Source organism: Primulina eburnea, chromosome 6 (genome assembly GCF_022965805.1).
Source record: "Primulina eburnea isolate SZY01 chromosome 6, ASM2296580v1, whole genome shotgun sequence".
Taxonomy (NCBI): domain Eukaryota; kingdom Viridiplantae; phylum Streptophyta; class Magnoliopsida; order Lamiales; family Gesneriaceae; genus Primulina; species Primulina eburnea.
The window spans coordinates 26,271,149-26,298,127 of NC_133106.1; the positions used below are offsets into that span (position 1 = coordinate 26,271,149).

Genomic DNA, 26,979 nt, shown 5'->3' on the forward strand with positions numbered 1-26,979 from the left:
TGACGATTTAGGTGATTAATAAAAATGTGGTATTTTATTTCAAGTTATGAAAATGATATTTTAAATGATTTATGAGATTTTAAGCACTTCAAAGCCTAATTTTTATTTATTAGGTAATTTTAAAATTTTAAACATTTCAAATACTAATTTGATCATTTGGAGTTTTTAATATTGAAAAATTGGTACTTAACTATTTTTATTAAATATTTGAGTGGGATTAAGTAATTAGATTAGTAATATTTTATCATTATTTATTTAACTAAGTATTTTATTAACTCCTACTTAACTCCCTAATTACTCCACTCACACACACTCTCACACGACGCACACACACACTCTCACACACTCTTTTTATTCTTTTTGTGAAGGATCTAGGGTTCTTAGAGTTACAGCAGCAGCCATCCCTTTCTCTTGCAAATTTATGGTTATTTACACCTTTTTTTCGAGCAAGAATCGTGTAGCAAGTGTCTCCCGGTCATCTCCCGTAATCCACCGCGTCGGTATTCGTTATCTTCGAGCGTTTAGACGCAAAGACATGTATATTATTTTTTTTCTTTGCATCGATCTTGTCGTAGTAATTATTTTGATGCGTATTGTATGCAAAATCCGTGTAAGTTGTGCAAAAGTTTGAGCAAAAATGTTTTGAAAAGATTTTGAATCAAAATTTTGGATCTAAAAAGAGAGTCTGCTGTCATTTCGAGTACTGTGAATTTTAGGTCGACTTTCTAGAAAAACTTTCAATATATAAAACGTAGTACTTTTTGATATATTTGATTTGACAGTAAATTCGTGATTTTTTGACAAGGAATGAGTGAGTTATGATCATTTTTGTGTGATTACTCAAAACTGTGATGTTTAAACGAATTTTAGATCTCAAAAATCGAATCGACTGTCATTTCAAATTTTATGAATTTTTGGACGGTTTTCTGGAAACACTTTCAACATATAAAACGTAGTACCTTTTGATATCTTCGATTTGATAGTACATTCGTATTTTTTGGACAAGAGATCAGTGAGTTATGATGATTCTCAAGTGACTGCTCAACTGTGTTGGTTTTCAAAAAATTTCGCCCAGGGCCGCGCTCGAGCGGTAATCGAGCGAGAGATCTTACCGCTCGAGCGCCAGATCTTCTGGAGTGGGCGCGCTCGAGCGGTAAGATTTTACCGCCCCAGCGCCAAGCATTTTGGAATTTTTTTTTTACATTTTTGTCTTGGGCAGTCATGAAAAATGTATTAGTATGTTCGACGTGCAGAGAAAATATTTATATTTTTGAGGTATGCTAAATGTCTTGTGATCAAATATGAACGGGTTTGGAAGCCGGTGAACGTGGCCGAGAACCTCTCCACCCTGGTAAAGCATGACTGAGTTTAGATCAGGATTGGAAAGCGGTAAAGCATGACCGGAGATCTCATGTATGTGGTAGTGGATATCCCTGCCAGCCCAGTACTATGATTTAGTTTGATCAGGCGCATTTATGTATTGGTCACTTGATTTGAAACATATCTCTACACAAAATGATGATGATTATGTATGTTCACGTATGAAATGATGCAAGTACGTTTATGAAAATGTTTATGAAAGGTTTTACGATATGATGACGCGTCTATGTTTATGTAAGTACGTTCAAGTTTAAGTATGTACGCTCTACTTTAAAATGCATGTAGTTTTATTACGTATTATTTGTTATTCTCAGTTTATATATGTTGAGTCTTTAGACTCACTAGATTTGATCGATGCAGGTGAGGATGAGTTTGTGGAGGCGAGAAGTGGGGAGCAGTGAGTCGGCTCAGACTGCACGGAGGCTAAACCCGAGCACCGCCTATGTTTTCAAGAATTTTCAAGCATGTTAATTTAGTTACTCTGATTTTATGAAACTATTTCACGACGTTTAAATGAGTACCTTTTTGCCAAACTTTGTTTGTAATTGTTTTTATTTCAAATATTTTAGACGAGCAGTTTATTTTTATCGCAATTTGAAATATTATTATTTATTTAAGAAAATTTTTATTTTTGCAAATTTTAAGTAATTCAAAATACGGTACGTTACAAAATTAATGCAATAAAACACGTAAAAATAACACTTATCAATGTATGCTAAGCATTTTTAACGACATGATTGAAATTTGTTTGGAGATTTTTACGGATGAATTTTAACAATGTTTGGAAATGCATTTGATAATTGTCTTGAAAATTTAGAAAAAGTTGTAAAAAGATGTATGTAAAAAAGTTTTATTTTAAATTGAGAAAAATGTCATTACATGGTTACTTCTGAAATTGTTTTGGGACATGTTGTGTCATCTTATGAAATTGAAGTTGATAAAGAGAAATTCGCTCATTTTTAGGACATGCTGGATTTTATAAGAGGTTTATAAAGGATTTAGCTTAATTTCTAAAATCATGTGTAACCTCTTAACAAAAGACACTACATCTGAGTGGACTAAAAAATTTCAAAATGCTTTTGATAAAATCATTAGACATGTAACATCAGCTCTTATCATACAACCTCTTGATTGGTTTTTACCATTTGAAATCATGTGTGGCGCAAGTAATTTTGCAGTCGGTTCAATATTGAGTCAAAGAATGAATGGTAAACCTTATATAATATATTATGCAAGTAAAACTTTAAATAATGATCAAATGAATTATTGAACAACTGACAAAGAACTACTTGTTGTAATATTTGTATTAGATAAATTTTGTTCTTATTTGATTGGATCAACGACAATTGTGTTTACTGATCATTCTCTAATAAATATTTATTGACAAACAAAATACAAAGCCACGACTAATCCGATGGATTTTGTTGCTCCAAGAATTTGAAAAAGAACTGAGAATTTTGTAGAGGATCACTTATCGAGACTAGTAGCAAGATCATCTTTTGAATTCACACCAATCAATGATAATTTTCCTGATGAACAATTATTTTCTATTGTCGAATCTTCAATCAATCAATCTCTACAAGAAGTTTCACTGATTCCCCCACAACAATAAGAAGCCTTAGCATCTCCACAAGTTAGGACGATTTCTTTTGCAAAAGCTGTAGAGTCCATTGCACAACAACATGAGGACGATGAAGTGTTCATGGGCGATATACATTCATTATCTCTTATCATCGAAATAGAAGTTCCGTATATCGTACAAGTTACCAAATTTCCATAATAAGAGCTGATCCTATCTGAAGATGAATAAGTGTTCGAAGAAGAAGTTGTGCAGAAGGAAAAAGTATTTCCTGAGCCAATAGAGGCGGTACAAGTGGTTGTGATGATTGACGCAGTAGTATCTCTATCGGAAACTATTAAAACAGATGAAATGAAGATGGTTGATCCAGAAATTTTAATGATTGAACAAGCATACCATTCCACCAATCAAGCTCCAAATCTTACACTAGTTGTTACTCCTCCGCTGACTGGATCAAATGAAATTTCAAAGAGCATGCCAATGTCAGTTGAATTATATACAAAAGAAAACACCTCAGATCATATCAATGCCAGTTTGACCTCTATTTTCAAGCCTAAAATTTTTCAAAAAGGTTAGCTTAACATTGTCGAGTTTGTGGACAACTTCAAGAACAAAATGATAAAGAAGCATCTACATTATCCAAAAATGTGCTTGAAATATTTATGATGTTAGAGTACCCAAGAAAGAACATGCTGCCACTACATCTCTTGGTGGAAAAATTCAAGTGATTCATTTTTAGTTGTAAGAGCCAAGATCTTGATTCTGTTAATCTGAGATTTTGATTTTATTAATATGAGATTATTGAATTTAAATAGATATAATTATAGCGGGCTATTACGAGACCAGATTGGCCAAAGCTTATGAAGGGTAAAATATGTAGACAGAACTGTTGGCGCCCGAGCGGTAGGAAATGACTGTCCGAGCGCCAGTGTTCAGCAAGAAAAGTGCTCGGACAGAAAGTATGGCGCTCGAGCGGTAGAATATTACCGCCCGAGCCCCAGTGGATAACAAATGTAAGTCACGGATAGAGGGTTCCGCGCTCGAGCGGTAAAGATCGACCGCCCGAGCGTCGACTGAAAGTTAAGAAAAACGAGACACGTTTCTTTGTCATGCAAGTGGAGATATATATACATGTATATCCTTCAAATTCCGTGAGATGAAAATAAAGAATCGAGAAAGGTTTCTCGGATGGTGTTGAAAATCCTTACGCCTTTATATTTCGATCCGTCCGTCTGATTTGTAATCCGACTTCGACACCGTATTCCTAGCAACGACGGCTACTACATGACGTAAGTTTTGTTACATTTTGTTAAGGTTTGAAATTATGCTATGTCCAGAATTAGATATGATTGATATATGGTGTTCTTGACATAGTAGACATCGTAGAATCGAAGTCAGATTAAGAAACATATTGATTATGGAATTGTTATGAATTTCATAGTTAAATTGACTAAGATGTGATGTCAGATTTGCACTGTGGCTGATTATAAGTTATTAGAATTCGTATATACTGGTGTGGTATCACCGATATCGCAAGAGTGTACTGTTGTAGCGTCAGAATTTGATAAGACAGAGATGTCTTGATTTAAATATAATATTGATACAGTATATTGATATTGTCATTGACAGACTTTGAGTCGAGAATTCGATTGTATCAGAGCGACAGAACGAAAGGTATAAATAAATGTTGATTCGGGATTGCACAACTCGAGTCAGGTTTGACTTGAGTTTCCCAAATTCACATACTTTATTTTATTGCATTGATATTTGCAGATTATCAGATTGATATTTTTATTCTATTGAATTATAGCAGAGCAAGAATTTGAGTCTAGGGCAGATCAACCTAGCTAAGGCAGAACCGCCAGGTCTTTGACAGAACTGCTAAGACCCTAGACTTACGGTGTATCGATGAGCTTAGATGTAGATCGACGTCTATTGTAGACATTCGATACAGCATGCCAAAATCTAAATTAGATCGAGATCCCTAGATTAGAAATGAGTCCTTGATTTAGGTACAGATTTGTATTGATTCATGTGGTGAGATTGGATACATGTTTTGATGTTTATTATGCTTTTATTTATGTTTTATATGATTGCATTGATACATTGTTTATACTGGGATTTTATTCTCACCGGAGTTATCCGGCTGTTGTCGTGTTTGTATGTGTGCGTGGCAACAGGTGGGACAGGTTCAGGGTCACAGAGGTGAAGAAAGATCGAGATTAGAGTGGAGACTACGGACTTGGACTAGAGATAGGGTTTAAACACTTGATAGTTAGTTGTTGAACCTGAGATGTGAATGATTGTATGTTGTATCAGATTTATACTTTTATACTGATATGTATAGGAGTTTGATTCCATTACGTTCCGCATTTTAAAAAAAATTGAGACCCTGTTTATTATAATTGATTAAATTAGTCTCAATGACGATTAAGAAGATGATTAGCATCCGGGTCCCCACTTTAATTATCCTCAAAAATTGATGTTACGAATTCAAATCTGAATGAGAAGATTGATAGTGTCAGTAATCAAATTAATGTTGTTCTCAACTTCCTAAAATCCTTGAGTGGTATTGGGAAAAAAAAAGGTGAGCAATAGCAAGAAGAAAACTGAATCCATCAGTTAGACTCAAAAGAAAGAGCAGCCGCAACTGAAGTCAGCTCAGCACTCTAGATCGCTCTACAAATATAATAAGAAATAGTTCTTCTGTGTATCAGTCTAACAGTTTTGTAGATTTTTTTAGTTCTTTCATATTTTATATAAATTCAATTTTTCTTTAAGTACACAGTTTGTCAATCAACAAAAAAAAAGAACATTGTTGGATCAATTAAGTTTTTATGAAAGAGGTATGCTATTTAAAGAAAATTTATAGAGCCTAGACAAACTGGAAACTGCTCATTCATGCATAAAGTTTTCCTGAAACAAAACTGATATTTCAGAATCCAACAGCTCTTTAAGCATAACTAATGGAAGTTAACTAATAGAAAGGATACTTGTAGAGGTTCCTGACCATTTTGCATTACTGAATGAGTCAGATTGTTCGTTGGACATTCTCTAAAGATCTCCAAAATATTCTTTGAAGAGAATAACCAAGTTGATATTGGAAAAAATCTTCAAAATATCTTTATCGGTCCGTTAGAATGTCAGAATCCATGCACACTAACCAAATTATACGATTTGTCAAAAAGAACGATGACATGACTACAACGATATATGTATTTAGAAATGACTACCCGATTCGAAAAGACGACCTTTGCAATAAAATTTTATAAATAGATCAATTGGGTGGACTTTCAAAAATCTATAATCCTCTAATCTTCGGATCTTATTAAGTGAATTTTGAGTATCAAGTCTTTGAGAGCCTAAACGACCGAGTAGTTATTCAAGCACATGCTAAAGTTTCATACTCTGATAAGGATCATATGTGCTTTGAAGTTTTTAATTGTAAAATACTTGTAAGTGTCTATAAGAAGTCTTACTGATAATCTTGATTAAGTTGTGAATATATTAAGAGTTTCAGTTAGATAGTGGCAAGTCCTAATGAAAGGATTATTTCGAGTGTTTTCTGCTTGATTTAAATACCAAACTCAATCTAATTCATCGGTGTAAACATTCTTAGAACACGAGCTATTGTAGCTCTGGGAGAATATTTTGTTTAAAGCACATCAATGTGCTAAGAAAACGATCCTTCAATTGGTATCAAAGCTAGCTGTTCTAAGAAGATAATTTGAAAACTGATATTTTAAAATATGTTTCAAAATGTTATTTAAAATGGATTTCAAAATCCTCTTAAATATTTTATGTGTTTGCCATGAGAAGAGAGAAGGTTCTTGGCTCTGCAAATAACATTATAGCCACTTCTCTTGACTCGTTAACTTTGTTGTTTTAAGTAGCTTGCATGGTTTTGAGTTCAGCTGACAGCAGTTCAGCTAAACTGCTCAACAGACAAAATTTCAGTTGCAAGTCTACCAGTCCAACTGATTAACAGATGAAACCCAACTACCAGCAGTAAATGATGAGTTAAGTGGAACTTAATCATCAGAAGTGTCGCCGCTTCATTGCCTTATCAGATCAATATAGATGGTCAACGCGGTTCAGCATCAGTTGAGTCCAGTTTGAGTCAGCTCGACTAGTTAGCCAGCAAAAAAATCAAGACCAAGGCAAATTAGCTGATCCATTGTCAAAAGAGACTCAAAATCTATGCAGCATTCAAAGCATTCAAGGCGAACATTTGTTAGTATATTCAGTTCTATTATGTGTAAACTAACTGATGTTTGATGTTATTTAAAGTCTGCTAGTCGAGTAGCATTTTCCCTTGCAATTTTTGGTGTGCGTAAATGTACAATACAAGGGACGCTTATTTGGTTAAATAAGCATCTTGTTCATCCAGTTAGCCTCCACATAACTGAACTGCTATCTTAAGATTTGTTGCCTAAAGTGCTTAATTGATACTAAAACCTCAATAATCGCGTAATTGTTTATATTTTTAAGGAGAGTTTTTAATTCAGTTTCTGAGGGGGAGTTTTATTTGGAATTATCCCTCAAACTGAAAACTATTTTCAAATTATTTCATTCATTTTTTGAGGGGGGGCTTTAATTTCTGCTATCCCTCAAGCTGAAAATTTTGTTTAATTTGTTTTAACTGTTCAAGTTTTGTGATCATCAAAAAGAGGGAGATTGTTGGAAGATTTCATGTTCGTAATCTTGATTTTGATGTTAAAAAAACTTGATATTTTGTTTATAATGATTTATCTTAGTGCGCAGAAACTGGAACTGATCAGGTTTCAAACTGATCAGTTAAATGAGGTAAAACTGAAGCTATCGAGACTTTAACCGAAAAGCACCAACTGATCGACTAAACTGAATCAGTTCAACTGACAATTAAAGAACAATTCAACTGATTGTCCAGCTGATAGGTGGTTCAGCAGAAGACTTTCAGAAGCCCGACCAGCTGATGAAGAGTTCAACTGATGAAGAACACACCTGATCAGTTCAACTGAAAGAGTGAAATCAGTTCAACTGATTTCATCAAACCCAACTGAAGATCGGTTCAGATGACCAGTTAGGAATCATTCAGTTGCAGATCAAAACAAGATTATCTTAATGGATTCCAGCTACACACAAAGATACAAAACATCTGTACGTTCAAAGTAAATAATTTGAACATGAAGTTCCAAGTTTAAATCTCAAAATATGTTATTCGATCTTGTGTATAAAATCAGTTATAATATTTAGCTTCATTAATGTTTTAGTTGAACAATGTATACAACTCGTCTGAAGCGACGAATAACCCCTTTAAAGAAAATTAGTGAATATCTCAATGTCAAAAGAATAATGGAGGCTAGTCGTTATGAAAGAAATTAATGTAATGGAGGACATATCTTATATTACATGTTAGTAAACATAAAAAAAACGCTAAAAGCGTGATCGACCAAATATTTTAATGAATCCAATTTGGATGATGTTATTCATGAAGAATAACGGGTATATTAAAGACGAGATTTCACATATTATTTGGGATCAAAATGATATGATTATTAATGTATTTTTTCTATAATACAAAATGATGATTATCTTGAAATACAATTTGTAGTGATTGTCAATAAAAATAATTGACAATGTGAAATATGAGCACACTTTAGCTCAGAGTTTTTAACTCAAAGTCAGTTATGAAAAATATTTTCAGTTACCATGGATATGTTGATTTGACAATGATTTGTATAGAAAATCCTCTTAAGATTTGAGGTGCCAAATGGATTTGGATTCAACATCCAAAAAATATTATTTTAATAGAACATGTAATTAGACAAATTAAAATGATCATGGTACATGTGATACATTCAACTTAATATTTTTGAAGAGTTTACTAGAATAGACAAGTAATTTAAATATAAATTTGGATTAAAATACTTGAAAAAGATGAAATTCTGTATACGTTTATAGATCGAACATTTTCTAAAAGAATATATGCACATAAGTTATAGTACGAAGAAAATGTATGAAAATACTTTTATAAGTTGCATCAATTTGTGGTTATTTAACTATTTGATGTACAAAATATCATTTTTGCCAATTTGAAAGGTGAAGAAAAGCTATTTGGTGTTGAAGTACCATATGTAGGAATTTATACATCATAATATATCATAAATTACACTAGTGATGTATATATTTTCTCCAAAGAAGATAGGGACAATCAGAAAAGACACATGACTGGTTTTATTTGCAGTATCATACAGACTATTGATTTACATAAATAGATTATCAACAAATGAAGATAATATGACCGATCTTTTTACAAAATTATCACATGCATCCACTTTTGGCAAATCAGTGTACAAGTTTAGAATACGAAGAATTGATGATTTCAAGTGGTGCTTGCAATAGAGAGAGCAGTCAAAGTTAAACTATTTTTTCCTCGTCTATTTCTTTTCCTATGTGGCATTTCATGACAATGTTTTCAATGAGACAATTAACAATCAGAGAGAGATGTCGTATTCTTTTTCTTTCATTAAGATTTTGTCCCATTGGGTTTTTCTAACAAAATTTTAACGAGGCGCATCTATCATTGAGAAAACATCCAAACATTGAGTCCCGATAAAGTTTTTGAGCATCCATCTTGCCAATGAACATTTGTCAAATCAGTTGTTTGGCCAAATAATCATCTAAGAGAGAATGTTATAAATATATTTTTATTATAGATGATTATCTTATCTAGTTAGATTTGAAAGATTTGTAATCAATATAAATATGACAAGATAATATTGTAAAGATTTGTATATTGTAATATTCTCCCACAGATAAGTTGATTGTGTTCACTAAAAAAGCAAAAACTTGTGTGATACGGTCTCACGGGTCGTATTTGTGAGACAGATCTCTTATTTGGGTCATCCATGAAAAAATATTACTTTTTATTGTGAATGTGAGTAGGATTGACCCGTCTCACAGATTAAAATCCGTGAGACGGTCTCATATGAGACCCACTCCAATAAAAATTGCACATGAATATTGACTTATTCTATATTTTTTTAATGAATTATCTTTATTCATCTCCGTTTCTTTTATGATTTATAACAAAAACGTTTTTAAAATATTTATTCAAAATAAACCGAATGTCTAAAATTTTCACGCTCGATGTCAAGTTGTTCGATGGAAGAATGTGAAAACACGTACAATGACCATTAACCGTGTCATACTCCATAATCCCAGTCGACTCCAAGTCTCCGTTGAGAAAGATCCAAGCTTTTACATTTCAGCGTGATTAATCCTTCTTCAATTATTACATTTCTCACCACTTACTTTGTAAATATAGACTTCATTAGCTTGTGGCTATTGGGTTGTTTTCATTCTAGATGATATTTTTGGGGCTGACTTTGAAGTTTTTCCCCAAGACTTGAATTTTTGTTGGTTTGTTTTGCCTTTTTTTTTTTAATTTTATTTCTTGGAGGTGATTTGGAGTTATGGGCTTCTGATTTAGGGGACGGAGAATTTTGTGGTATCTCAGGTGGGTTTTTGTGCATCTTTTTTTTCCCTTTTTGCGTGATTATTTGGGTCATGTGAATTTATTTTGATTCATTAAGAGGCATAAATGGGTGAAGTCGAGTATATTTTTGTGATTTATTTGGCTATCTTCGTTTGATATGTTGTATCGTTGTTGGTGGACCAGCTTCTTGTTATCTGTTTTCTTGTATCCTTCCCCCCCTCCTTATTAGGGTTTCTTTCTTCTTGGGATAGAGGAAGTGTTAAGAGTTTTTTTTTTTTTGACGAGAGGAAGTGTTAGAGTTTAGTGAAGCCTTTATTTGATAATTTAATGTGAACCGTGTTAATGATATTTACTCCTTTGATAAAACTCTTGAAACACATACTATTCATATAGATATAGAAATTCTTTTCAGTAATTTGTGTACTTTATTATCTAAACATGCCTTTTTTTTTGCTGTGATTCCGGTCTTTGATCGTTGCCGTGCTTTTGTTCGAGGGATTGAATTTTTATGCAGATTACTGTTGAGTGAATTCTTATGGAGATTACTGTATAACATGAGGAATCAGTTATGTTAATTCTTGATTTCCTTTGGTGGAGTATTCACCTTTGGGTTCAACGGTTACAATCTCACCTGCCATGTATTGGTTGTGGGGTGATTTGCGGTCGGAAACTCTTAGTCATGATCTGGAATAGTATATGTCGAATTCACCCGAAAGTTTTGAGATTTTGTCTGATCTTTTGTGTGTATGTTTTGTTTGTTTCAGGAAGTGAAGTATGCGATTTGCGATGCACCAAAATCCTTGAGTTTGATTTCATTTTGGTTCTTCATGGTGGCTCCTCTATCAGAATTCAAGTTCTTCTGTTTTCAAGCTCGTATTACTCTTGTTATCATCTCTATTTGGTTGATCTTAACCGAATCAATCTGCTTTGCCGCTGAAAGTGACGTGGAATGTCTCAAATCCATTAAAGATTCTTTGGAAGACCCACTCAACTACTTGAGATATTCATGGAATTTCACTAACAATACTACTAATGGATATATCTGTAAGTTTAATGGCATTGAGTGCTGGCACGAAGCTGACAATAAGGTCCTAAATATCAAGCTTGTGGACATGGGACTTAAGGGAGAGTTTCCTCAAGGAATTGTTAATTGCTCATCGTTGACTGGCTTATATCTTTCGAACAACAATATCTATGGCAACATTCCAAATAATATCTCAAACTTAACTACGTATTTGACGACACTCGACCTATCATCCAATCAATTATCGGGAGGGATCCCAGAGGATCTTGCCAAATGCCAATACTTGAATGTTATTGAACTCGACAACAATCAATTGAGCGGTGAAATCCCTCCTCAGATCAGCCTACTTAACCGAATCAAGATTTTTTCGGTGGCAAACAACAAATTGACTGGTCCTGTTCCAAGATTTATCAATGCAACTATTACAGCTGAGAGCTACGCAGGTAATGCGGGACTGTGTGGTGGTCCTTTGCGCCCGTGTGATGTTTCAAAGAAAACCCGTGTTCCGGCAATTGTCGGGGCAGCTGTTGGTGGTATGGTTATTGCAGCTTTAGGTGTAGGAATCGGCATGTTTATCTATTTGCGTAAAGTCTCGAGAACAAAGAAGGATGAAGATCTTCTGGGCAACAAATGGGCAAGGAGTATCAAGGGTACCAAACACACTAAGGCAAGATAAATGCTCACTTTTATAGAATTTCCGTTTCTAATTTTGAAACGAGGGTAAATTACATTGTTGCGGCTTATGTTCGATTCTTAGGTCACATTTTTTAAGTTCCTCGTGAAAAGTTAATCACATGTCTCGATAATTTTTGTGTATCTGTTTCCATACGAGGGATAACTGAGAATTGTATAATTTTCAGCTTAAAATGTTTGACAAAGAGGTGTCTAAGATGAACTTAAGAGATCTCATGAAGGCCACTAATGACTTCAGCAAAGAAAACATTATCGGGTCGGGAAGAACTGGAACGATGTACAAAGCAGAACTTGAAGATGGAACCTCTCTTATGGTGAAGAGATTGCAGGATACTCAACACTCAGAAAAAGAATTTATGTCTGAAATGGCTACTCTAGGAAGCGTGAAACACCGCAACTTGGTTCCACTTCTTGGTTTTTGTACGACTAAGAAGGAAAGACTCCTAGTCTATAAGAACATGCCGAATGGGAACCTTCATGATAAGCTGCATGACGTAACCGATGGTGGAAAGGTTATCGACTGGCCTCCCAGGCTCAAAATCGCGATTGGGGCAGCGAAAGGATTCGCTTGGCTCCACCACACTTGTAATCCACGTATAATTCACCGAAATATCAGTTCAAAATGCATACTACTGGACGTGGATTACGAGCCCAAAATATCTGATTTTGGACTTGCTAGGCTCATGAATCCCATTGAATCTCATTTGAGCACGTTTGTGAATGGTGATTTCGGGGAGTTGGGGTATGTTGCTCCCGAATATACTAGAACTTTAACAGCCACCCCCAAAGGCGATGTCTATAGTTTTGGGGTCGTGCTTCTGCAGTTGGTAACCAGGGAGAAACCAAATTTTGTCAAAAGAGCCCCCGAAAGTTTCAAGGGGAATCTAGTCGAGTGGATTTCACAACTCTCAAGTACCTCTACGATTCAAGATTCGATCGACACAGCCCTGAAAGGGAAAGGTTATGATAACGAGCTTCTCCAGTTTCTCAAGGTCGCCTGTAATTGTGTGCGTCCAGGTCCGAAAGAGAGGCCTACGATGTTCGAAGTTTACCAGCTTTTGAGAGCTATTGGACAGAAGTACAATTTCACAACGGAAGATGATGTTTTGGCCCTATCTGACTTTGGGGATACTGAACAACTTGTGGAACTCATAGTTGCTCGAGATGCATGATAGAACCATGAAAGAAATTGAACAAGGTATGCTTATATAATTATATCCTGATATTGTTGCTTGTTTTAAAGAATTTTTGTATGTTATTTATATAAATATCAGTAATATTGATATGCGTGAAGAACTATTTTGAGTTATTGTGAGATTAATAGTTAGTTCATATGATTTCTTGATTTATGCTATGAATTAGGTTGCTCCCTTTTGATTTATACACGAATGTTAAATATCCCACATCGGTTAGATAAATAACCTTTGAGTGACATATATTGGCTTGAACAATCCTCCCCCCTTGAGCTAGTTTTTGGGGTTGAGTTAGGTCCAAGTTCCAATATTTACAACGAATGTGCATCAGAATGATTTGCTCAATTTTCCAATATAATGGAATCAAAAGGCTGTGGTAGCCTTCGATTCTGTCAAGGGGATGGAGGTTTAATTTAACAGATGACTCCACACAAAAAAAAAAAAATGATGCCATTATGCTTGTAAACATTGAGGTCCACCTTTGGTATGATATATTTATATACTAGTAAAGAATACGCACGATGTCCACGAGATTATATCATATCTTTATATACTAGTAAAAAACACGTGTGATGTGAGCGAGGAGCGATATGTTTTATACCATAATTAGTTAATCAGTTGGATCAAATACAACACTTGGTTTTGGAAATTTACAACACATGTAAATTAGCCAGGTGCACGTTGCCCCTCAAGCGGAAAAAAAGAAAAAAAAACTATAAAATTTGCTTTCTCTTAAAAAAGTTATGAAAATATAAATTAAAAATAATAATTATACTTAGATATATAAAAAGTAAAAAAAAAATTAATTATCGATTTGTATGTGTGCGTTCTATGCATTTATATTATTTTGAGACAATAGAAAACATTTTTAATGAAGATTTCTAGACGTTCGGATCCTTCAATGTCTCATTTGGTATTAAAGAATGTGGCTATCGACACTTACGTATACCATTTTTTGGCCATTGGTTTTGTTCAAACACAAATGTTGGGCCCAATCAGAGTAATCTAATATCCCGATGAGTAATATATATTAATAAAAGATGCACACATGTTTATGTATGTATTATTAATTTTAATTTGTTCAAATAATACTAAACAATTATTTGTTCAATTAAACAGTCGACCAAGCTTTACGTTCCATTTGCCCCATAAGGGCAGCAGTGTGTGTTGAGTATGTGAAGCTTCAATTCCACAAAAACATTCTCAACTTGAACCTATATGCAGCTCGTAGGTTTAACTGGTGTATGTGATTTGCCATACATATCAAGATTACTCGGTGCACATCGGAAAGATAGTGGTCGCGGATTCCTCGTCATAAAAAAGAATGAGTCGGACCAATCACTTTAATAATTATCGCATCTATATTATCTATACTTACTATATTATTAATGTTGAAGGTATTGAGTAACTATTTTTGATTTCATGGTATGTTTTGATAAACCAAAAATATCTTTTTCATCCTCAAATTACAAAATATTTTTTTAGTTAATAAAAAATATCACTAAAACTATTTTAGCACATTTACATCTTCTCTATATCTACCATATCCTAAAAAAAATTTTATTTATCGTTATCTATATTTTTAAAATTTTAAATTAAATAATCATATAACTCATAACAAAAAAAAAATTGTCGTAAAAATGTTATTAAAGTTTTTAATTTTAATATTGATACTCACGGGAAATTTAGGGTTCGATTCCAGCAAATGTCACTAGTCCAGATGCATGTTTTGAAATTACCCTGAGCTTGAAATCACAAATAAGATCGTTAGGAGGGGGCCAGGAGGGTGTCCTGGCGTAGCACCTCCGACGCTCAAGTCAGTGACTGAGGATATATGGGGGGAGCAGCTAAGGGTATTGCTGAAAACAATATAGTAAATTTTGAATTAACACTCAAACCTGTTATTTATAAAAGAATACCTGGGCCCTTGATGGGCCTGTCTTCTATTTGAGCTGCGGATGGGCCAAGGAGTCCCAAATGTGGTTTGGGCCTAATGTTCATGGGGTATCACCAGTCTCCCCCTCCCGAGTCGAACTGAATTGTAGGTTCGAAGTTCGATTAGTTGGGTTATCCTCGGTTTACAACATGTGAGTTGTGTGTTCTTCTTCTGCCTCTTCGTCAGATCACTTCATTCCAATCAACACCTCGCTCTAGCCATCCCATGCATCGCCGCCCATCACCAAGCCCGCACCTCGCCCTTATCTTCCCCTTGCATAGCTCCATCCTCGCCTGTCGCCCTTGTCACTCGCGCGCGGGCCTCCACGCTGCTCGTGCATCCCCGCCCTTGCAAGTTCGCCTACCGCCACAGCCACACGCCCTCACCCACCCCGCACGCTCTCCCCCTCAGCCACACACCATCTCGCCCACATCTATCTGCGCGCCCTGCGCTCTCGCTTCGCCTCGCCGCTCCCACGCACAGCCTCGCCCCTACTGCTTCTCGCACCTCGCCTTCGCCCATCAAGGCCCTCGCCGCCCACTGCCCCTGCCCTCTCCCTCTCCCTGCGTCTCCCTCGACTCGCCCATCACCCTCGCCCCTCACCTACCTCGTGCGCCTCGCCTGCACAGTGCATGCTAGCCCGCAGCCTCGCCCTTGCGCAACCTCGCCTCAAACTCCCCAGCGCGTAGCCTCGCCCCAGCGCGCAACCCTCGCACAGCCTTGCCCCAAACACCCCAGTGCACAGCCTCGACCCTCGCCCTTGTGCAGCCTCGCCCCAAACTCCCCAGCGCGCAGCCTCGCCCTAACGCGCACCCTCGCACTAAATGCCCCAGCATGCAGCCTGGCCCCAGCGTGCAACCCTCGCCTCAAACGCCCTCGCCTCAGCCTCACCACAACCTCTCACCTGTCTCGCCTGACGCCCACGCCCACGCCAGCCCTTCGCCTCGCGATCTCCCTTTGTCCCTCGTAATTTTCGCAGCGGCAAACATCTTTCGTTATCGACAAACCAAATAAATTTTTATCCTCCCAAACTCTGCTCTTCTACTAGGCGATCCCTTAGTAGGAAAAATAAAATTTAATTTCTCCCAAACTCTACTCCTCTGCTAGGCGATGTCTTAGCAGGAAAATCAAAATTTACCACCTCCGCCCTCTAACTCCTCTGCTAAGCCGGGCCTTAGCAGGAAAATAAAAACTCAACACCTCCATCCTCTAATTCCTCTGCTAGGTCGGGCCTTAGCTGGAAAATAAAAACTCAACACCTCCATCATCTAACTCTTCTGCTAGGTCTGGCCTTAGCAGAAAACCACCCCCACCCTCTAACTCCTCTGCTAGGTCGGGCCTTAGCAGGAAAATAAAAATTCACCACCCCCATCCTCTAACTCCTCTGCTAAGCCGGGTCTTAGCAGGAAAATAAAAATTCAACACCTCCACCCTCTAACTCCTCTGCTAGGTCAGGCCTTAGCAGGAAAATAAAAATTTACCACCCTCGCCCTCTAACTCCTCTACTAGGCGATGCTTTAGCAGGAAAATAAAAATTCACCACCTCCACCCTCTAACTCCTCTGCTAAGCCGGGCCTTAGCAGGAAAATAGAATTTCAACACATCTACCCTCTAACTCCTCTGCTAAGTGATACCTTAGCAGGAAAATAGAAATTAAACACCTCCACCCGCTAACTCCTCTGCTAGGTGATGTCTTAGGAGGAAAATAGAAATTCAACACCTTCACCCTCTAACTCCTCTGCTAGGTGATGCCTTAGCAGGAAAATAGAAATTCAACACCTTCACCCGCTAACTCCTCTGCTAGGTGATGTCTTAGCAGGAAAATAAAAAATCAACATCCCCACCCTCTAACTCCTCTGCTAGGTGATGCCTTAGCAGGAAAATAAGAATTTCAACACCTCCATCCGCTAACTCCTCTGCTAGGTGATGCCTTAGCAGGAAAATAAAATTCTTCTCCTCCACTCTGCTCCTCTGCTAGGCGATGTCATAGCAGGAAAATAAAATTTTTCTCCTCCCTAACTCTGCTCCCCTGCTAGGCGGTGCCTTAGCAGGAAAATAAAATTTTCTCCTCATAATACAACAACATCCACGAACATAATATAAGAACTTGACTTTATTGAATAACAACCGATTACACAGGACAAATTTAGAAACGAAATACAGCAAAAATCAAGTGAGATTAATATTATTTAAGGTGGTAAGCGTTCCCGAGCCTCCTTAGAGCCTTGCCCGGCGCATTCTCCGACTTTCATCTCTGCTCCTCTTGTACTTCCACAGGACAGAGTTACCCACTTCTTCATTTCCTAATCATGTTAAGCTCCACACGCGCTCTTTTTCCCTCCTCCCTCACTACCCCTTCATAACACCGACGTGCGAATTTCTGGTCTCCGCACAAGACTCCAACTCCTTTTCCCACAAAAACTTAAGCTTTTGATGATAAGTGGAAGCTACGGCTCTGAAATCCTTCAGAGCTGGCCGTCCTAGAATTCCATTATACGCTAAAAGTGTATCCACCACGGTGAACGCTATCATTTTTGTTACCCGCCGAGGATCAGTCCCCAAGGATAGGGGAAGCACAATCTGACCCAAAGGCGGGATGGCGTGTCCTGCAAACCCATATAGCGGGGTAGAGACCGGCTCAAACTCAAATCCTTCCACCTTCATTTGATCCAACGTGCTTTTGAACAAGACGTTCACGGAGCTTCCATTATCAATAAATATCCTTGCCACATCATATTTGGCAATGGTGGTCGTCACCACCAAGGCATCGTTATGTGGAGTCACAATGCTTCGGAGGTCTTCCGGCCCAAAGCTGATGACAGGGTCTTTTTGGTAAGTCTGCACCCCTAGATATTTCGGGTGGTTATTATCATCAATTCCCCTCCTTGGTTCGATGGGCTCCTAAGGGACATCTTGACCTCGACCTTCTCCTCTCTGCTCACCAACCCCCTGATTTATCCATGGAGGGTCTTGACCACGTCTAGGGGACGGGCGAGACCTCGGTCGACTCCCAGATGCGGACCCTTCTCGTCTGTCCCGTGAAGGCAATCTATACTGCACTCAACCCTTCGTGACTTCTCCCACATCCCCGCGGGTTCCCTCACCTCCATCATCTCGTCACGATTCCTATCCAGGGGAACATGTGATGATAATTGTCCTCTACTTCTAGTTCTGTCCTCATCTTTTTCCCCCGCACCCCTCTTCCTTCCTCCTTTCTCCGCTCCCTCAACTCTACTTCTTCCGGGCCGGTTCTCCATCTTTCTGTACCGTTGGGCGTCTTCCAAGTTTACATATTTTTCCGCCTGAGCTAACAAGTCATCATAGCTCGACGGAGGTTTCTTGACCAGCGATTTGAAGAATTCTCCCCCCCCCCCCTCAGCCCTTGGGTACATGCACTTATCATGCTGCGCTGTTGAAGCGCTGGACGAACTCCCGTAAAGTTTCAGCCTCTTGCTGTTTCATTACAAACAAACTCAAGTAGTTTTTCTGGTGCCTTTTGCTGTTGGGAAATCGGTGCAAGGGCTGCAGGGTATTAAACCATTGTTGGGCTGATCTTACCAACGTGCCCAAAAACACCCTGCACCTAACTCCATCCGAATATTGGTGCAACAGAGCTGCATTCTCAAATCTCCCCAAGTGTTCTTCGGGGTCTGTATGTCCATCATATTCTCCAACGTTCGATTGTCGGAAATTTGAGGGAAGCCCTTCTTCCAAGATGGATAGTGAAAAAGAGCTTCTTTTCTTGGGTACCGGCGCCATGCTTCCTACCTGCTCCCTCAATCTCCATAACTCCTTCCACATCTCTCTCATCTCACTAATCTCCCCACTTTGGAGGGGATGCGTCTCTTCAACCCTGCTCTGGTGGACTTCAACATTTTCCTCTCGCTCCTGGCGAGTGGCCTGCTCTTCAACGAACGTAGATTCTTGGTTCCTCTTCATAGCTCATCCACGGTCCGAGTGATAAATTGACTCAACTGCTCCAGGGTCAAGTTCCCCACATTCTCATTGGGACGGGTTGGCTTGACCCTCGTCTCGTGATTGGGCTGCTCGGTTCTCGTCTCTTGACGAGGTTGTTCTTGTCTCGTCTCAAGACACGGTTGTTCTTGTCTTGTCTCAGCATGAGATGGTTCGGGTCCCCTCCGAGGACGCGATGATGCTGAGGCGGCTCTTCCACTCCCTCTCTTCCCTACCATCTCTACGTCTCAACTCAAAGCTTCCCACAGACGGCGTCAAGTGATACTCACGGGAAATTTAAGGTCCGATTCCAGCAAGTGTCACTAGTCCAGACGCATGTTTTGAAATTACCCTGAGCCTGAAATCACAAATAAGATCGTTAGGAGGGGGCCATGAGGGTGTCCTGGCGTAGCCCCTCCGACGCTCAAGTCAGTGACTGAAGATATATGGGGAGAGCAGCTAAGAGTGCTGCTGAAAACAATATAGTGAATTTTTGAATTAACACTCAAACCTGGTATTTATAAAAGAATATCTGGGCCCTTGATGGGCCTGTCTTCCATTTGGGTTGGGGATGGGCCAAGTAGTCCCAAATGTGGTTTGGGCCTAATGTTCATGGGGTATCAAATATAATCTCTCAAAATTCAAAAAAAAATTATTAATATTAAAAAATTTCAATACGTGTTTATTATTTATCCAACAAAAGTCAAATATTTATCATTTTTTTGTTGGTGATTCAATAAAAAAATTTATAAATCATGTGATTAAATACATATATCACAACATGTCAGGAATTCATCTCGAATTATCAGAAAATATAACAGAAAAAACGTAAGAATCCGTTAATTGATCTAGCGTTTTGGATCTTCCAATACAACATAGAATCGACCACCTTATTTGAAACGCCTACTACTCGTTTTTTTTTACATATACTAGAAATTTTTTTCCCTATATTCTTTCGGCCGAATATATATACATAATTTTATTTTGCACCATTTAAATAATTTACCAACTTATTATTTGAAAATCCAAAAGAATACATGCAAAACATAAAATCGTAAACCGTTAAACCAAACTTAAAACAAGCATTTTTCAAAAATAACATAACTCTTAAATCCTCTAAAAAACCACTCGAAAGCATAAAAATCATAAAACATTTAAAATCATAATAATGATGAAAAACTAGCAAAGGTCTTCGGGTTATGTATATCATCAATCTAGTTAGTTCAACCATTAAGTCCTCCAACATCATCAAAATCATACTCATCTACATCATTCAAACCTAGTGAGTCTAATGACTCAGCAAATCTTAACTGTTATAACAAGTAGTACATATACATTCACATGCAATAGTGAAAAATACTATTAACGAAATAACTTTTCATAAACATGTATAACTTAAATAATTTCCTTTCATCGTATTTTTTCCTTTCATCAAATACGTATATGTTTCCCTTTTATTGAATTCAGATAATTAATTTTGACTTTCGTTTCAGCCGTTCGTCGATTGATCAATCTTACGTATAACCATGGTACCAGGCGGTGGGGAGATCAGCGACACTCTCACACGTCAACTGAGTCTTAGCCTTACATATCATCGTATCCTTTCGTATTCGTATTATTCACAGTAAAGTTACATCCTTTAATTCCTTTTAGCATATCCATCACTTGTGAATATCGGTAGGGTTAACCCGTCTCATATATAAATATTCGTGAGACCGTCTCACAAGAAACTTACTCTTAAAATAAATACAAAAATAAACAATTATTTGTTCAATTAAACAGTCGACCAAGCTTTACGTTCAATTTGCCCCATAAGGGCAGCTGTGTGTGTTGAGTATGTGAAGCTTCCATTCCACAAAAACATTCTCAACTTGAACCTATATGCACTCTTCGTAGGTTTAACTGGTGTATGTGATTTGCCATACATATCAAGTTTACTCGGTGCACATCGGAAAGATAGTGGTTGCGGATTTTTTGTCATAAAAAAGAAATGGGTGGACCAATCACTTTAATAATTATCGCATCTATATTATCTATACTTACTATATTATTAATGTTGAAGGTATTCAGTAACTATTTTTGATTTCATGGTATGATTTTGATAAACCAAAAATATCTTTTTCATCCTCAATTACGAAATATTTTTTTAGTTAATAAAAAATATCACTAAAACTATTTTAGCACATTTACATCTTCTTTATATCTTCCATATCCTAATAAAATATTTTCTTTATGGTTATCTATAATTTTAAAACTTTAAATCAATAATCATATAACTCATAACAAAAAAAATTGTCATAAAAATGTTTTTAAAGTTTTAAATTTTAAGACAATCTCTCAAAATTCACAAAAAAAATTAATTAATATTAAAAAAAATCAATATGTGTATAGACGACAATAGTATTTATTATTTATCCAACAAGAGTTAAATATTTATCATTTCTTTGTTGGAGATTTAATAAGAAAATTTATAAATTATGTGATTAAATCCATATATCACAATACGCCAGGAATTCATCTCGAATTATCAGAAAATATAAATAACAGAAAAAACGTCAGAATCCATTAATTGTTCTAGCGTTTTGGATCTTCCAAGACAACAGAGAATCAACCATCTTATTTGAAACACATACTACTCGTTTTTTACATATACTAGAATTTTTTTCCTATATTCTTTCGGCCGAATATATATACATAATTATATTTTGTACCATTTAAAATAATTCACCAACTTATTATTTGAAAATCAAAAGAATGCAATGCAAAACATAAAATCGTAAATCGTCTAACCAAACTTAAAAAAAGCATTTTTCAAAAGTAACATAACTCTTAAATCTTCTAAAAAACCACTCGAAAGTATAAAAATCATAAAACATTTAAAATCATAATGATGCTGAAAAACTAGCAAAGGTTATGTGTATCATCAATCCATTTAATTCAACCATCAAGTCCTCCAACATCATCAAAATCATGCTCATCTACATCATTCAAACCTAGTGAGTCTAATGACTCAGCAAACCTTAAGTGTTATAACAAGTAGTACATATACATCCACATGCAACAGTGAAAAATACTAGTAATGAAATAACTTTTCATAAACATGTATAACTTAAATCATTCATTTCATCATATCATTTTCCTTTAATGTGTATATGTTTCTTTTTATTGAATTCAGATAATTAATTTTGACTTTCGTTTCAGCTGTTGGTCAATTGATCAATCTTACGTATAACCATTGTACCAGACGACGGAGACATTAGCGACACTCTCACCCGTCAACTGAGTAATTGTCTTACATATCATCACATCCTTTCGTATTCGTATTAGTCACAATAAATTTACCTCCTTCAATTCCTTTTAGCATATCCATCACTTATAAAAATCATGCATATATATCATTTTTCTTTAAAACCAAGCATGTGACACATCTTTTAGCATCAATGTTTTTCATCATAAAATCCCAAATGTTTTAAAATAAAATTTTAACATTTATTACAGAATTCATGGCACTGCCAGGACGTCTAACATTTTTAGGTGTAAAATGACCGTTTTACCCTAAAATCCTAACTTTTCCAATTTATCCTTAGATACTAAAAGGACGACATGAATCTATCCAAACTTAACATACCACCTTAAATTACACCTATAAAAATTTATTAGGCGTAAACTTAAGTTCCTCGACTAATTTCCCAATTCGTTCTAAAACTTGAATCTACGTCCTGGTTTTATCCCGAATCAACTTGAAACTTAACCAAACTTTAAACATAGTATATCACCACCTAATCATACCCTATGCAACCCAAATCAAGTAGTTTAGAAACCTCAGAATAGCCTAGACAGCCTACTGAATTCTCTTGCCCTTTTGTCCGAAAACCCTAGCCCAATAATCCATGGTTCCTTTCGATCCTAGCCTCTAACCGTGTGGACCAGACCCTAGCTGACACTGTTGGGACCCTAACCGAACCCCTTAGACCAGCCTCTACAGCCCAAGCTTCCACCTACAGCCCTAGGTGTTGCACCAGCCTTCCCTCAAGCCATCTAGGACCACGGCTTAGCCCTCTTAAGACCCCTGGATGTGACCCAAATGTAGCCCGAGCCGCACCCTTCTAGGAAACCCAAGTTCGAAACGCTAGTTCCTTCAAACCTCAATAACGTGCGGCCCCCTTCTACCATAAAACATAACAGCCTACATCATGCATCTTAAGACCCTTAAACATAATGAAATTTGTCCCCTCTAGTATCTCTACTTTGATAGCCCCTTTGTATATCAAGAATATGAATTTAAAAGCATGAAAATCAAGTTTTTAACATGTATATGCCATAAAAATGAAAATAAAAAGAAGGGTATCATAATTTTCATGCAATAATGTATAATTACACATAATATAGTATGAATGATGAGCAAAGGAAGACTAAGACATGTCTTTGCATGTTTCACGCACAAACAACAATCCTTGACGCTAGAGACGTTGGCGGAGAGACTGGGGAGGAAGCTTGCTTCGTTTTTGTGCCTCAAAACCGACATGAGTGTAAGGTCCAAAATTAAGATAATGTAATCCAACTGCATGCAAATGTAAGAAAATCGAAAATAGCTAATTAAATAGTTTTAATAGCATAAATTGAATATCATGTACATGGTTGCATGTATAAAATGTACTTTCTACACGAATGCATGTAAACTATATTTTTAAAGGTTATTCGAGATACGATCGAGGAACGAAGACCGAGGGCTGAAAAAAGAAATTTTTTAATAAAATAATTGTTTTTAATTATTTAAAATAAGGTTGATACTTTATGATATTTTTTTAAGAATAAGTAGTTTTGAGGTGATTTTTTTACGTCGAGAGGTAATTTTTAATGGTATTCGATTTTCGATTAAAATATGAATTTTTCGAGGACTCGGCTAATATTTCATGAACTTTCCTAAACGAAATATTTTAGATATGCACTAATAGGCTTAATGGGCCGATTGTACCATACTAATGGGCCTAGGCTTGTACAATTAATCATTATCAATTATTTAAATCACAAACCTTTCCCATTATTTTCATTATACACGCCCCCATCACACACAACAAACACAAGACTCCTAGCACCCCTCAAACACATCACACACGAGAACATCAACCAAAGGAAGCCACGGTTTTGCAAAGGAAAATTCCTCCAAGGTTCTTCGTCGTCGTTCTTCGAATCTCAACGTATTTGTCTTTCGTAATATACACAAAGGCACGCCATAAAACTTATTTTCTCATCTATCACACCCTATTACGTATTGGAATTGTGTTTGCATGAAAATATGTTTACCATGAACTTGTATTTCGTTTTTATGCACTTTCATGTGAATAAATTATGTTTTATGTTCCAAAACTTGTTATATTATCGCATGAAGGGGCTGCCATGTCAGGGGATCAAGGAGGAACATTTTTACACGAGTTTAAGGGCCATATGATGTATGGTTAAGGCTGCACACGGAGGAACAAGGCTTGAGCAAAATAATTGCATGTTTATATACAAGGTTTCGGTTGAGACGGGGGACCATCGCATGGCTAGGCTATGGCTTGTACAAGGCTGGGGCGGGACGTGGTTGGGTGTGTGGAGGAGTACTATCTATGCTAGGACTCAAGCATAACGGCTAGGGAAGAGTCCTAGCTCGCTAGGACTCTTCCCAAGCCAATCGAGGATAATAGCTTGTGAAGTGGGATCGCGGCTGGGCCAGGGGTCTAGGCTAGGTCTAGGGATGGTCTGGTGATGGTTCACGAGGGCCTAGGCTCAGGTGGTGGCTCGGGTGAGGAGTCCTAGTGCAATAGGATTCCTAGGCGTAGGGGGGAGGAACTCACGCATGCCCTTGTTTTCGAGGCAGCGGGCTATGGGTTGGGTCAAGGGGTCATGGATGGTCAGTAGAGTCCATAGGGGGTCTACGAAGAGTTTGGCCCGAGGTTGTTCGGGCTTGGCTCGAAGGAAGCACAACATGGCTCGATGGGTAATTCTAGGGGTTCGTATTAATGGGTTTTAATGGCTATGGCTCAAATTGTGGGTCCACGGGGGTGGCACATGATTCAAAAGGGTAACTTAGGAAATAAAAAGTCTATGTTTAAAATTTAAGAATTTAATATTGAAGTTTTAATTAATTTGGGAATTAAACGCCCTATGAATTAATAAGTTATAAATAAATATAAAGTCCCGAACTTAAGCTAAATAAAAATATAAGAAATTTTATTTAAGCTTAAATAATTATTTGGGACTATCTAGAGTCAAAAAATTTTTGAAAAAGTCAAAATCGAGAAATTTTACGTTCAGGGTAAAACAGTCATTTTACACCTGAAAATAGTAAATGTCCTGGTACTGCCCCTGAATGCTGTAAATAATGATATTATGCTTATTTTAAATGTTTATGGAATTTTATGATAAAACAATAATGTTAAAAGATATGTTGCATGCGGTTTAAACGAAAAATGATTATTATATGCTTGAATTTTGATAAGTGATGAAAATACGATAAGTTGAATGAGGGGAAGTAATTGTGACTAATACAATGATAAAATGATTATGATGATATGTAAGGTCAAGACTCAGTTGACGGGTGAGAGTGTCGCTGATGTCCCTACCGCCCAGTACTGTGGTTACACGTAGGGATGTAATCAGGTCGAACAGAGCCGAACCCTTGAATGTTTGAGCTTTGTTTGTTTATAATCGAGCCGAGATCGAGCTTTATTTAACGAATATATTCATGGCTCATGAGCTTATTCAAGCTTTTATCGAACTAAACGAGCTCAATAAATATGAATTGTACATTTAAATATTCATTAAAAATTAAATTATGAATTTAGAAAAAAATATAATATTCTTATTAAAATTTGTCAATTTATTATAAGAAATAAATTTAATAGATTTTTCTATATATTTCATAATTAATGTCTTAAATCAATATATTAAATATCAAAATTATTATTTTTCATCTAAGGTATTACTTATGAATTTATTAACGAACATGTTCATAAGCTAACGAGCCGAATATTGTAGAGCTTGAACTTGGTTTGTTTATCTTAACGAGCCTCATTAAACGAGCTCAAACGAGCTTTTATCGAATCGAGCTTCGAATAGCTCACAAACGGTTTGGTTCATTTATATCTCTTGTTACACGTAGATAGATCCATCGAATTTCAGCTAATATGAAAGTCACAATTAACGATCTGAATTCAACAAAAAAGAAAAAGTGTACGTATATAATGTAAAAGAAAATGTTTATGATGAAATAATAATGTTTAAGTTTATGCATATTCATGAAATGTTATGTTAAATAAAAGTATTTTTACTGTTGCATGTGATTATATGTGTATTACTCGTTATTATAGTTACGGTTTACTGATTCAATAGACTCACTAGGTGTGATCGATGCAGGTGATCATGATATTAATGTTGACGTACTTGATGGTTGATCTTACTAGACTGAAGGTACACATAACTCGAGGACCAGCGCTAATTTCCGCACTTATGATTTAAAATTTATGTCAAAGATTTTTACGACTTTTATGAGGATTTTGAGTGGTTTTTGAGAGGTTGTTAGAGTTAGCTTTATTTTGAAATGTTGCTAAGTTTTTGTTAGTAAAATGTTTGACGATTTATGTTTTGAATTTTTTCTTTTTAATTTCCAAATATAGTTGGTATGTTTTATTTTAAAATGATGTCAAAATATTATATATATATATATGTGTGTGTGTGTGTGTGTGTGTGTGTGTGTGT

The 26,979-nt window shown here is 36.5% G+C and overlaps 1 protein-coding gene across 1 annotated transcript; it reads left to right on the top strand.

Moving 5' to 3' along the window:
• The first annotated feature begins 10,100 nt into the window (after nt 1-10,100).
• On the top strand, nt 10,101-13,486 carry LOC140833991 (probably inactive leucine-rich repeat receptor-like protein kinase At5g48380). The gene is made up of 3 exons (XM_073198553.1): nt 10,101-10,460; nt 11,204-12,130; nt 12,324-13,486. The coding sequence occupies exons 2-3, from the start codon at nt 11,267-11,269 to the stop codon at nt 13,326-13,328; spliced, it is 1,869 nt and encodes a 622-aa protein (XP_073054654.1). The 5' UTR covers nt 10,101-10,460; nt 11,204-11,266; the 3' UTR covers nt 13,329-13,486.
• The last annotated feature ends 13,493 nt before the right edge of the window (nt 13,487-26,979 follow it).